The sequence below is a fragment of the Pyrgilauda ruficollis genome, unplaced genomic scaffold (assembly GCF_017590135.1).
Source record: "Pyrgilauda ruficollis isolate IOZ18807 unplaced genomic scaffold, ASM1759013v1 scaffold6, whole genome shotgun sequence".
Classification (NCBI taxonomy): Eukaryota; Metazoa; Chordata; class Aves; order Passeriformes; family Passeridae; genus Pyrgilauda; species Pyrgilauda ruficollis.
Window position 1 is genome coordinate 761,615 of NW_024527710.1, and position 14,218 is coordinate 775,832.

Below are 14,218 nucleotides of genomic sequence, written 5' to 3' on the forward strand. Positions count from 1 at the left end.
GTTCAAAGCCCAGAGCTGTGATGTGGGGAATATGTGGGGATAAAAAGATGAAAAGTTTGAATAGCTAGAAGGCCCAAGATTTGCTGGTCTTTACGAAATGTTATTAATTTTTAAGTCCTGTTTTGAGTTCATACAGTTCAGCTTAGCTTACAGAATCTTTCTTTATAGTTTTACATCTGTTAATTTTATTATGAAAATGAACTCTCCCACATAGCAGAGAATGCTAGCAATCCTGTTCTGATAAGAGATATTTATACAGCACCACCAAATCACTTTAACATAAGGGGGCCATGTGCTTATCCTCATTTCTGATGACGAGTCCACTGTAGCTATCTAAGATTTGTCAGCGCTTGTTGATATTCCCTGCTCAGTCAGGGTCAGTGCTTTCCAGTGTTACTTCAGAGCAACAACTTTGACTTACTTGGATATTCTGTGAATTTAATTGCTGTGAATTGAGACTCTTTCTATGTGCTTGCAGCTTAGAATAGAGAGGTGCTGATAGAGGGCCTAACTTTTAACCCATCTTTGATCAGGGGGAAAAGGAAAACCTAAGGAGTGTTGAGAAACAGAGCAGGGGAAGAAAAGACTAACTTTTGTAAAAAGCAATATAATTGGTAAATTTTCATGGCTGAAAGGTATATTGAGTGAGCATAAAACATTTGCTGTAAAGTATTTCTTAGCAAGCCATTTCAGCAAAGTAGAATTCAAAATCATAGTTGTGTTTGGAGAATCTGGGGAGATGATGGTAGAAGAAAAGTTATGGAAATTATGTTTATACTCACTTCTTACTCTTCCTTCCTTTCTTTCCAAATGATATAATTTAATAATCATTTTAATTTATGTCTATTGCCCAAGTTCCATCTTCAGTTTAAAAAATGTAAATTCCCAGTTATGGTTTCATCATATTAAAAGCAAATATTTGCTATTATATTACAATGAAGCCTTGACTGCTGTTTCTAAAACACAGTATAATGGAATTTGTCTTAGTCTGCATTACAGACATTTTCTGTAAGGCCCATTCTGTTAAAAAGTGAATGCTTTATTCATCAGTTTTTTTAATGGAATGCAATACCAATATAAGAAAGAAGTAACAGAAGCCTGACTTTGTGCTGATGCTACAAACATTAATAACTGAGAAAACATATGATCTACTAGAGCATTTCTGGATTACAAGAGTTGGATAAACTTCAAGTCAGCTGGCGTTGTATAAACTAGAAGAGTGCAATGCATGTAAAATTCTGTTTATAGAGTGGTTTCCATATGAAAAAAAATAATTAAACCCTGTCACAAATTGTCTTTTTATATAGGAATCATTTATCTGATAATGAAAGTCTAAAGTAGCTTGAAAAATATCTCTGGAAGGAGAGAAAGAAAACTAACATTAGCTATTTTCTGAGCTAATATTTGTTCTTTTAATGGATCTTTGAAAACTTGTATGGTGTGACATAAAATGTCTAAAATTCAATCCTAAAAAAGTTTCATGTGAAGAAAAAAGGTTCTGTTATTATCTGAAAGTGTGAGTTTCAAATAAGAGTTCCTTGTTCTAGTGAATGTCCTATCATTATGGGATCCCAAATTTTTTGGATATGGAAAGCATTGCACAGAAAGCCTCCTGGGCAGAGGACAGACAATTGGGTGGGACAAAAATTCAAAGTTGCACAGCTTGCACTGGGACATTCTCCAAATGCGCACTCCACAAGGGCTTTTAGCTTTTAAGTGCACTTATCAGTAGGCTTCCTAAGCCTTGAACTTTGGTCTTCAAGGCAACAGAAAATCTGGGATTAAAAGAAAAAATCTGGTTCTGCCCAAGTTTATGCAGTACTGCGTTCTCACTTGTTTTACCTGCCTTTACTGACCTTTCTGCAGTCAAATATTAGGGAAGCACTTTTCAGCTGACCTATTTTACTTGATTACTAGATACTGATATTACTTCCCATTCTCTCCAATCACCAACAGATTTGATGTCTGTGTTTGCAGTCACTTCTTTTGAATTCAAGATGTAGCTCTAATTCTAACATTTCTTAATTGTTCACATTCTAAATAATTTGTGTTGGCAATTTTTCCCTATATACACCTTTGTTTTGTGTAGTGTTTTATTTATCCTCTGGCTGATTTCAGCATTGTCACTTATAGATAACCTGTGCTAGAATATTTTAGAGAATTCTTCCACACTATGTTTGGATAATGATTAGTTGCCAGATAGGGATTTCAGAATCAATGGATGAGGTGGGAAGAGATCACAGGTGGGCTCTGGTCAAAACTGCTGCACAATGCAGGGTGAGCCCTAAGCTCAAGCTGGGTCAGTCAGGGCTCTGGCCAGCCTGAGCATCTCTCATTTCTGTTTCTTACCCTCTGCCACACACCATGGGCCTGACTCCATCTCCTCCCTCACCCTTGTGCAGGCACTGGCCATTTGCTGGTAGGTCCGAGCCCATTCCCTCCCCAGGCTGAGCGAGTCCCCTTCCCTCAGCCCCTCCTCACAGAGCTCCAGCTCCAGACCAACTTCACCACTGGTGTTCTCTTTGGATGAAGGGGCCCAAAACTGGATGCAGTGGTCTCAACATGGGCTAGAAAATGGTGAACATGCCACAACATTTCAGTGACCAGAACAAAACACCCGGGCTCAAAAGAGGAACAGTCACCAGATGATCTAAGGGCATGAAATGAGAAAAGGTTCAAAAATATCTTTTTTGGGAGGAACAGAGTTCCATCAGGACCAGAGTGCAGTATTTCCTGGAGAAAGTTTTGTAACTGGCTGCATATAATGCCCGTATTATTTGTCTTGCAACTCCCAGTCCCCACATACCTGAGTGAAGTGCCTCTGATCATTGCATTCATCCAAACACAATTGTCTTTCATGCAAGTACACCAGAGACACAGAGTTGGAGAGGATTTATCCCATTTCCTTGGTACATAGAACTTCTGAGTCATTGCCACTACTTGTTTGAGCAGTACTAAATGTAAGCATCTTAGTTGTATCTGTACACCCACACTGAAGTTTTTATATAAGATTCAAATGTGCCTGATTAACATAAGAAAACCCAGTGCATATTTGTGGAGCAGGTGCAAGCAATGTCTCATCTCTTCCTGAACAAAAGGTTAATACATTCTCTCTAAGTGACTTAATCCAACCTTATAGTTAAAAAATTTGTGATTGTAAATGGATAAAAATGGAAGTTAAAAAGCTTCCAGTAATGCCCTGTAAATATCAGTTAATATTCAAAGAGGACAGGGTGCTTAAATAAAGAAAAAAATTACACTACTAACTACCAACAACGAATTTGCACACACTGCATTAAGAATTATTTATGCTGTAAAATTTAAGCTTAAATACATACAGCATGTGCAATGTAGGAGTGTGAACTAACAAGGTCTCCAGCTCGTGTTTTGACTTGTAGTTTTAAAATCAAGTGAATTGAAAGTAAATGTAAGCCTGGAGGATTTAAGTTTTGTGGTACAGAACCCCATTGAAAAGGGAAGGTAGAAAGCTGGTAGAATATGAATGATAGCAGTAATCCCAAATTCATTTAATGGTTTTTATCATTCCAGTTAAAATTTGATCAAGTATATATGTAATGAAGAGTAATTATGATATGTAGAAAAAGAAGAGGAATTACAATAAACATTTCCTGATAAGAGGTTACCATGAGGTGACAGGATGTGAATTGGGCCTGGGTAACAAAATTCTGTGTGTGTAGCAGGTGCAGGGGGTAACAATTTTTTGGGGAATTTAATCCCATTAAGGAGTAAAACCTGTTGTGGATGACTCCCATCTAAAGCTTTTCTGATCCCGAGGAGAAAAAGTTTGCATGTAAATCCTTGTCAAATCAGCTCCAGCCTCCTCCAGTGCAGGAAGCCCAGCAGGGATGGCAGCAGGGGACAGCCTTCACAATGACAAGGCGAGCAAGGAAGGGGCAGCTCTGCAGCCTCCCCCCAGCCCACTGCTGGCCCTGAGGTCGGGTCACAAGGAGCGAGGGCTGGGTGCCTGACCAGGCCTGCCAGGAAACCAGCAAGGACTGCCAGTTAGTAATGACAGCTGCTCTGTGGAACAGACTTTCATATTTAGCTTTCATATTTTCCAGATTCTGTACTGCATTAGTGTATAACTCTAAACTTCATATGAAGTGTCAGCAAGTTCTCTTCACAGTTTAGTCAGACAAAACAATCCTTTTCCAGCCCGAGAACCAAGGACAGTGTTGGAGCTTCAGACACAAAAAGTGCAAACCACAGCGAATTGAGGAGAGCCATCTGGGGGGATGGGACTGCAAAACCTGGAGCTGTAATTGGACAATTAACCCCAGTATGTAAATGGACCAAAACTCATAAAGGTGCGAGAGCTTGTGACCTGGCATCCATCTTGGGTGGAGCCTATTGTACTGCCCAAGGTGTATCCTTTGAAAGCCTTTTTAAAAAACACCTACTTTATTCCTTTAGCTCTGTCTAGCCTCTGTTCTAGGTATCCTTTCAAGGCATCACTGGTGACCTGGATTTGTTAATATTTGTTAAATGTATTGGCTGAAAAAGCATTTACATGTTTTTCTATGTCTGGAAGACAAAAATTGCACTTCAATTTTTCAATGAGATTTTTTTTGTTCAACTGAATTTTGGTTTATTTAGTGATTTTTAAAAAATATTTTTTAAAAATATTTTTTAAAACTTTCATTGGTAACAAAGTCTGTACATTCAAATACCAAGTCAAGCATATTAACCTTTTGAATAATGAAAACAGGTAAAGATCCATTCAAATGTGGTTTTAAGATCTTGTTTTCTTAAGCACAGACAGAAATTTCCTTGGGATTTTCTTTCAAGGTTTTTTTTTTTTTTTAAATACATTCAGAATTCTTTAAAAAAGGAAAAACAGATAATCATTACCAGCACGGCTGAGTAACTGAGAGAGGTGTTCCTCAAAGGATGTAGAGTCTGTGATCCAAAATTACTTCAGTGTGTTACTATTGCCCCCTTCAGACTACTCCCAGTACTAGAGAAAAATAATTAGTTGGAAATTAATAGCATTTCTTTGCACTACAGGGAAAACCCTAAGAAGACAGAATACTGTTAAGTGGATAGCTGGTGAACTTTTTTGGATATTAGCGAAGGCTTTTCCTGGTATTAGAAATGTACAGTAATGCATTAAGTAATTATCTTAATTAGTACAGCAAACAATACCTCAAGTTGCATCTTTAGCAGTTAGATTCAATAGTCACAACTGAGGGAAAAAAAAAATCTTAGAACAATGGCTGCAGGATGGGCTGAGAAACTTGGAAATCAATTCCAGCTTCCAGAGTGCATTTATACAGTTTTGGTTAAGTGATTCCAACTCCTTGATTGGGGTCTTCATATGCAAAACCAATGGTGCCCTACTTCTCCTTTCTTCCTTCTACTTTAGAGAAAGTTTTTGTAGCATGATCAACACCAGCCTGGTAGAAGCTCTTCTTTACTTAATGCCCAGATAGGGGACAACACCCCTGGGTTTTATATGCCTACACAAACTGTGTGTATTTACAGTGCTCCATGTCCATACACATAGGTACTGTGTCTATATGTGTGTTCAACAGCACCCTACTGTCAGCTGAAATTAAGTACTCCCCTCAAAAAGAACACCACCTCAGTGAAAATGTAGCCTCAGTTAGCATGCTAAGTGACAAGGACAACTGTAGCTAGAAAATAAAATCAAATCATGGAGTTAATACTTGGTGTCTGGGATGTAATATGGTACATTGATTTAGCTTGCCTGAGCATCTATTATACAATAGATGAAAAAAGAAGATTTAAAAGATTATCTTATGCATTTAGTCTTCTTTTTGCAAGAGGAAAAATAAACTATGCTGCTGGAAAGTTATTTTGTATCCACCTTTCCCAAGCATAACCTGCTGACATAAAAGCAAATATAAATACCAGCCTGTTATAGGGTGATACTGCTTTATTATTTAGCAAATAGCTACGGAAGAACAGCAATACAGATTTGATGGCGCATTTCATTCCATGTACCTCATAACATGAAGGTTTCCAGAGAACAAAACTTACAGTTTTTAAAAGTGAAAGAAATACTGAACTAAAATAGTTATTTTCTATTTAGGTAAAGTTCAAAGCCTCTAACTGAAGCTCTTGCATACATATAGTATATGCTATTTGCTGTCCTGTTGCTACTCATTTTGCTGCTAATAGTAAAAAAAACAAAGTAAAGTTTTCATTTTTCACATGACAGATTTTCACCATACCAAGGAAAAGACTGACATCAACCTTCAAGTTAAATCACTCTGATGTGACAGAAGGCTCCTCCTCTTCAGGCAGATCATACATCCAATGAAGTGTAGTGCAATACATCACTGAGGTATGTTGAGTGTTGCTTTTGGCAGCTTGCTGCCTTTTCTTTCTTTAACACTGTAAATTTGAGTTTATCATCCCCATTCCTTGGCACTCAATGATGTAGGTATCATTACCAGGGTCTTCCTCTTCTGATTTTGTCACAGTAAATTTGGCCTAGAAGAGGATTAGAAATACAACACTAATTAAGTTATCACATACAGCAGTTTAAATATTGAGTATCAGATGTCCAATAATTGATTTGCCACGTGTTTATGCTATTACAGCTTTGACAGATTTAATTTAAAAACCCATTTAAATAAATGTGGTAAAAGTATCTAATTATTCTAAAAGCCTTTAACTCTAGAGTATGCTCACTTTCTACAGGAAAACTCCCAGGTAAATACCATAGCAATTGTTTTATCAATGCTTGTCCTCCATGATCAAGTTCAGCTCACATTGCCTGATGAACTGTACATTGCCAAGTTACTGGAAGAAAATTGACAGGTGAAACTTCCTGAATGTTTGGACTCACCTTTGTTAGCTGCTCTGCAAAGTGTATAGCTGTTTGAGTATGAAGTGTAATTGGTCCACTTTTCACTCTAGACACTCCCTTTGCTAATGCCATAAAAATGATCAGCTGAAAGGGATGGAAAGGTAATTATTAAATAATTTTTCAGACTCTAGGAATTTATTGATTAAAAAACCCAACTAAAACATGTAAAATGTCTGTTAATATAAAAATTTAGTCTTCCAAGTTTCACAAAAGTTCATGAAGCTGACTTTGAAGAGTGATCCATGGCTCTAGAAATTCGGAGATTGCTACTGTAATGCCTATTACAGAAGGGCTACTTTTCCACAGTGGAGTTTGCCCCTGAATTCCTATTACTGAATTCCTGGCCCTTAATTCCTATTACTACATTTAACTTGGCTCTCCCCCACTGTATTACCCCAAAATTCCCCAAAGTCACATCAGACTCCAGATTAGTAGTTTACCCACATGGAGAGAAACTCAGGAGGAGGTACTTTAATTCAAACACTTCCTGATCACATATTTAGCAGACAGACATCTAAAAACCTTTGATTTGACTTAAAAACATCACCATAACAAGAATACTGCAAGGTGCGATTAACTCTGTGCAGCTCCCACACACAGTGACTCTGGCTGTGGCTTGTTCCCATCAATGGTACTTGCATGCTTTGAAAACGGTAGGCTGAGTCCAAAACCCACATACTTACTATACTACATAATATTAATGTGTGCCAAGGTGTTTCCAGCTAAGAGTTAGCATCATCCTAGCTAAACTAGCCCAAGATTCTTATCAGGCTAAGATAAGGCAGTGGAGAGCCTTCATTATCAAATTAAATTAGGGGAACAAGATAATTGGGAGCATGTCCTAGATATTCTCTAGTGCCTTCCCTTAGTATCAACCTATATATGTAAGGAGGGAGCTATTATCACTGCACTACATGGAATGCCAAATAGAAGCAAATTCCTGCCTCTTTCTTCCATATTTACTGAGGGTTAGAGAAAGGGTTGGTGCAATGCTAAAAGCATTTGTGTTTCCTAAAAACTGTATGTAATTTGCTAATTCTAGTGATGTTGTGACTACAAATCTCTGAGACTACTAACTAACATCTTGTTCCTTCCCTATTCAGATGAATATTGTTTACAAGTAGTGCATGCATGTTCTTGCTACTTCAACTTCATGTAAACACATGTAGGAACCTTACTTGGTCTTGCAGAGAATCATCCACAGTTCCACCATGTTTAAGATTCTGAAGCAGCATCTCAGCTGCTTCAATGCCAACCTTGTCAGCATTCTTTCCTAAGAGAGAAATCAGAAAGCTGAAAATTACTATTTAAAGTTTTAAAAGTAAAAAAAAAGAAAACCTAGAAAGCAACCCAAGAAATTGTCAACTTTTTAGATCTTCTTTTCTTTAAACCTAATGCTCTTGCCTCAAATGTCTGCTTATAAAAACCCTTCCCATCTTATGCTCATATATAGTTCATACTTCCTAAGCAGTGGAAAGAAAGTAGCTTCATTTAGTCAGAAAAACATTTGATTCAAATAATTTAAAACCAAGATCACTTCCATTCATTTTAATCTAGATTCACTCTTGAGCAAAAACTTCAAATGTAAAACACAAAGTCTATGCTCCTAAAGTTCAGAAATATTTCCAGTGATTCTCCATTCTGGTACAAGGTAAAGTTAACAGTTCTGTAATTTTTGTAAATTTCCATTTACTGTGTTTTAAATCTGCTAATTTCTGTTGTCCTTTATTTCTAAAAGCATGTATTTAAAAATTAAACATTCAGGGCATCAGATCTTTATACAGATGATACTTCAGATTCCTATTTGTTATTGGTATATTAAATTAAGTCTCAAAAAATTCATGGAATTCTTACCTCTCTTGCCAAGTGATGACCCAGCTAACAAACAACCCGTTGAGGTCTCTGCAACAATACTAAGCAGAAAACCAAAAATAATTAAAATCAAAATCCCTCATATTACAGTTTATTTATCAGATATGTAATCAAGATCCAGCTAATTAACCAAAAAGATTAGAAGTAACAATAGAAAGCTTGGACTCATCTTACATTATTCCACTTCCAGTCCCAACAGCTTGATCATCAGGTTCTCTGACAGGCTGAATGTTAATGTACAGGTCTCTGATTTCTCTTCTGATGCATCTCACTGCTGCTGCTGACATGTCTTTTGCCAGCTAAGACAAGACATAAACCCAGTAATTAAACTATGTAATATAGCAATACTTTTTCCTCATAAATTCAATTATTACAGTTAATCTCCGAATTAACCCTTTATTAATTAGAAAAACAAAGGATTGTTATAAACCCCTACAAGCAAGAACTGAATGTGATTTTTTTCTGAAAGTTTTTCTACAAAATTAAGGTAACATTAAATCCTGTACAAATGACAGCTTTAGAAATGTATGTAGAAATATCAATATCAACATCAATTCAAGAACTTTTCTTCATTCATAGAGAAAGAAATTTTATTTTAGTCTTCTTGAAAAACTTTGGATTCTAAAAATAACCGACCCCAAAACCAAGTGCAAAAACCCCACCCCACAATTATTATGTACAGAATAGTCTCTGTAAGAGAGAATACACAGATTAACAATTTTACATTACAAGCAAATGGGGACATATGGAGCTTATCCCATTCCTGTGATGTAATCACAGCTATATTCACATATTTGGAGATTTTAAGACCAAAACCAGCAGTCCACAGTTTTTCAAAAATTAACTCAGCTTCTCCTCTTCCTTCCTCTACTAATTCCTAGCCTATATGTGAGAAGGAACCTCAAGGAGATCCCAGCACTGAGGACAGGAAGAATAGAAAGGAGGAGATATAAAGGAGCAAATTTTTCTCCTTTTATTTTTGGCTAAACCTACCCTTAACTTGTTCTAATACCCCTAGCAATAGTTGAAAAACTTGTTGCAGACTGGCCTCCACCTATTACAGTGCTCATAAATTTATGAACAAGGGTCCTAATTTCAGATTTAAAATAATGCACAAGAATATGAAGAATATATAAATCAGATATAATGTATCCCTCAATATATGCCAAAGACTTTTGAATAGTCTGTGAAGGATGAGGATACAGTTCTCATTTCCTGTTTTAGCTTTACACTGCTGTGTAATTAATGAATTTTAGGTATGTCCAATATAATATTCCACAGCCTCAATAATTAAAACCATTTAATAAGGTTGCTTAGCTTGTGTAAGACTGCAAAAGACAGGAGAGTAGAGGAATGTTGAGCAGATTGCATGCAATTTTATGTAGCTTTTATAAAGTTGGATGCTACCAGAGCCATGATGAGCACTTACTTTGATAGGCAGCGCTCCAGCAACAAATGCCCTTCCATAAATCTTTGTCACTGTGCCACGTTCTGTTAAGTTTATTGGGCTCAGCTCTTTGACTGGAGACATCTGGACCACAACTTCACCACCTCCTTGAGGATAGTAGCCCCTATATAGAATCAATAATTGGACATAATTAAATGCAATGATCACAAGGAAACCAAGAAAAGGGCCAGGAGGCTCTTCATATATTTTACTATGTATTTTTATGTTCCCTGTTATTGTACATACAAATTTTCCTGATGTGTGCTTTAGAAACCCTTATAATAGAATTAGGCTCTTTAACAGTAATCTTCTGTAATTCACATTTTATTAACTTGCTAACACCAACCTAACTGGCTCCTTGGAAAAAGCTCAGTAATGCACTGCCTGTTCAGCATGTGCTCTCCTCAGGGGAGCCAACAGGAAACATTACACAGCAGCTGTAGCCTCAGCAATGAAAAGAAAAGACAGCCAACAACCCTATCCCATTCATCATATGTGACAGTACACACAGGGGCAGCTAATGCAGATTAGTTCATGTATTATAAATTCACCCCTCAGTTTGATTGAGAGCCCCTTGTGTGTGCCTCTGCTCACACATGGGTTCAGTAAGGCCCAGCTCTGCTGCATGGCTCCACAACTCACCTCCTTTTTATGTCACACTTAAACGTGAAATTGAACTTTTCGACTATTGGCTTGAAAACCTGAAAAATAAACATATAAAAACACAGAGTGCATTTATTTTGCACTGATAATTTCCCACTATGTTAGGCAGTTTAAAAAAAAAAAAAAAAAAAAAAAAGCTCAACACAAAAATTTCAGTTGCATTATTAAAAAAAAAAAGATAGCCAGTCTCATTCATATAGCTTATTTGACATTCCTCATACTTCATTCTCAATGTCACTTTGTGTAAAAGGATTTTGTTACAGAAAAAAAGAAGAGTAATTCACAGCACTTCTAGAAAAAAAGAATACATTTTAAGTGAAATTTTCTGTAGTAATTAAAACCAAAGAGACTATTTGCCGTTTCAGGAAATTCCATGAAACACCGGTTGCTCTCTACATCCAGTACACTAACAGTGTTATATTCCATGCCTAATTCCATAATCACAAATAGACTCGCAGTAAGAGCAACAGAGGAGCAGCAGTTACATTGCACACACGTTCAGGGAAGAGGCACCAAGGCAAAGGAACTTCTCCCTACCATGACTGTGTAGTCTATCTGAGGAGCCATCTCCGCATTAGTCCCACCTTTTAAATGAAGCTCTGATGGGGAAGCAGCAAACAGCACACAGGGCATTGCTACCTGCATCAGCAGACACACACTCCTAAAAGCAATTGTAAGATACTCAAATGTTCATACATTCATAATCCATAGAATTCCATAGAATCATTGTATATCAAAGAACATTTTACTAGAACATTTACTTTTGTATTTTATTTTTAAAATTATCTATAAACTTATTAGTCTTAAAAGATATCACTTTAAAACTTCATGTCCTTAGCAAGCCTAAATATGAAAGTTTTCGTTTCACAATAATTGCATTTTTAATAGATCCATTTGAAATAAAGTTATGTATCTTCCTTACTATAGTGATGAAAACTGTGGGTTTAGGTAGCCGAAAAGGTTTAGGCAGCAGTAACATTTTAATACATGAATATGTTCCCATTTCCAAAAGAGCAATATGACATACTGTGCTACTATGAGCATAAGTAAAATGTCAAAATTTACTTTATTATATGGGGTTTATTTCAGACCTCATGGATGTGAGATACTTATCTAATTTAATGCATTTCGTCCGGTATGTAACACACTAATGTGAGGAAATTACACCTGAAGTTTTAAAGACATGGGCAGCTGTTTTTTTCATGACATGAACGAAGCATTCAGCTTTTATATCAGTCATACTTTTAAACTTCACATGTACTTCATGCATATCCTGCCTATACTACATGTTCTTTGGTCACATATCCTGGGTCACTACCAAAGTATAAATGTTCTTTCCTCTCCCACCCCCCTCAGTGTGATAATTTTAAAGTTATCAGAAGCTGGTGTACAAAGACATACCCTGCTGTTTTTGTATCTGCTACGTGGGTTCCACCTTTGATCTTCCCTGGAGTGAAGGTTATTTCTGTTGAGCCAATTTCTCCACCATTCAGCTTCCCATCACACAAATCTCGAATGATCTCCAATCCAGACAGATGCTGAGGTCTTAGAGAGACAATACACTTTAAAGACACATACAAGTAGACTACATGCTTATGTTACATTAAAAGAACCACTGAACACCGACTAAAAAACTACAGCTGCAAATTTTGGATCAGACAAGGACCAGAAATTCACTCTGGTTGCTACAGTATTTGAGATCACAGGAGTCAAAGGAGTAGCATTCAGGCCATACTGGGATATGCAGGATTCTGGTATCTTTTCCACTAGAATGGGCCCAAGACAGATAGACGAGATGCAAGAGCAGCCACTTGTCCTAATGTGATAAATGCTTGGACAGAAATGCAGTGGGATAACGATGGCAACACTGGCTGAGCCAGAACCGGTTGCAGTGCTACAACAGAATTAAGAGGTTTACTATGTACTTGCCTTGCACTTGTTTCCATTTGTTAGGGTAATCTATATAGGAAATACACCAACTGTTTGTAACACTGGAAATACGCTAACTGTATCAGCACTAGGATATGCACTAACTGTTCTTAGCACTGTACGCTCGGTAAGCTATGCCAGTTAGATCAGTGTGTTCCCTGTTTCAAAGCGTGTTCCTCTCAGCACCTGTGGAACCATTTCCGAGGCAGCGGCCGGGCCGCGCGCTCACCTGCCCTGCGTGCGGCCCGGGGCGGGACCCGCGCTGAGGGCACCGGCAAGAGAACCGAGCCCGCTTCACGCCGCAGCGTTCCCCCTCACTCCTTGAGAGCCACAGACGGGATTTTCTAGCAAAAAGGCTCTTTTAAAGCAATGGAAAAGCAAACGTTTCAGACGAGAGCAGCCGAGGCCTTGCGTGGCCGTGCCCCAGCCCGGAAGGGCCCCACACGCCGTAAGTGACCGGCTGAGCGCCGCGGGACTGCCCGGGAGGGTCTCACCTGAGGCCGGGCTGGCTCCGCCCGGCGCGGATCCGGCGCACCCGCAGCGGCAGCCCCAGCAGGCAGCTCAGCGCCGTGGACACCCGCAGGATCTGCCCGCCCTGCACGGAGAAACGGCGCTCGTCAGGCGCTACGGCACTTCCCTCCCACCGTACCGCTGCCCGGTGCCAGGTAAGCCGCGGCCCGCTGGCGCTCACCCCCTCCATGATCCCGCCGTCTATCTCCACCCTATCCCCGTCCATGGCTGGGGATGAGCGGTGTCTCTCGCAGAGGCCACGCCGATGGGATCCCGGCGGGGCCCTAAACACGGCGAGCCCTCGGCGAAGCAGCCCCGGGGCCAGGAGCGCTTGACGGCGGCGGCGCGCCCGGGATGCTGCGGTACCGGTGCTGGGGGCGGGCGGCGGTGCCGGGCAGGCGCAGAGCGGAGGCGCCTCCCTGCCCGCCCGCCGGGGGTTGGTCGGGGCGGCTCCGCCGCGGGGAGGAGCAGCCGGCGGGCTCGGCGCTCAAGCAGGGGCCTGGAGTAGTTCCATTGTCCCCGCTGTACTGACCGCGCTCCGCAGGAGGCAATGCCTTTCCCCTGTCCCGAGGGCCGGAGCGGTGACAACCGAGAGAGAGCAGAGCCATGAGTGCAGCGCTGCCGCCGGAGGAGAGCGGCCGGACTGCTGCCCTCCTCGTTAAGAGCTACTTTTCCTCAGAATCACAGAATGAATTAGGTCGTAAAAGACCTCTGAGGTTGTCAAGTCCACCCTATAAGCGAATACCACCATGTCAGCCAGACCATGGCACTAAGTACCACGTCCAGTCTCTTCCTTAAACTCCTCTAGGGTCAGTATCTCCACCACCTTCCTGGACAGCCCGTTCCAATGTCTAATCACCCTTTCTGTGAAGAGATTCTTCCTAATGTTCAACGTAAACCTCCCCTGGCCCATCTTAAGACTATGCCCTGTCGCTCGT

General features: G+C 39.6%; 1 protein-coding gene across 1 annotated transcript; it reads right to left on the reverse strand.

Annotated features, from left to right (window-relative positions):
- Positions 1–5,905: 5,905 nt before the first annotated feature.
- RTCA (RNA 3'-terminal phosphate cyclase) lies at positions 5,906–13,648 on the reverse strand. Its single transcript, XM_041483138.1, has 11 exons — positions 13,462–13,648; positions 13,265–13,365; positions 12,243–12,386; positions 11,379–11,502; positions 10,821–10,879; positions 10,161–10,302; positions 8,906–9,030; positions 8,714–8,772; positions 8,038–8,132; positions 6,839–6,943; positions 5,906–6,480 (listed from the first exon to the last, which is right to left on the reverse strand). Exons 1-11 carry the CDS (start codon positions 13,504–13,506, stop codon positions 6,376–6,378), a joined length of 1,104 nt encoding a protein of 367 aa, XP_041339072.1. The 5' UTR covers positions 13,507–13,648; the 3' UTR covers positions 5,906–6,375.
- Positions 13,649–14,218: the final 570 nt, after the last annotated feature.

Coding starts and splice junctions, on each gene's coding strand:
- RTCA (XM_041483138.1), bottom strand. CDS start 13,506: ATGGACGGGGATAGGGTGGAGATAGACGGCGGGATCATGGAGGGG. Junction 13,366..13,461: donor ACGGCGGGATCATGGAGGGG/GTGAGCGCCAGC, acceptor TTCTCCGTGCAG/GGCGGGCAGATCCTGCGGGT. Junction 12,387..13,264: donor CGGAGCCAGCCCGGCCTCAG/GTGAGACCCTCC, acceptor TGTCTCTCTAAG/ACCTCAGCATCTGTCTGGAT.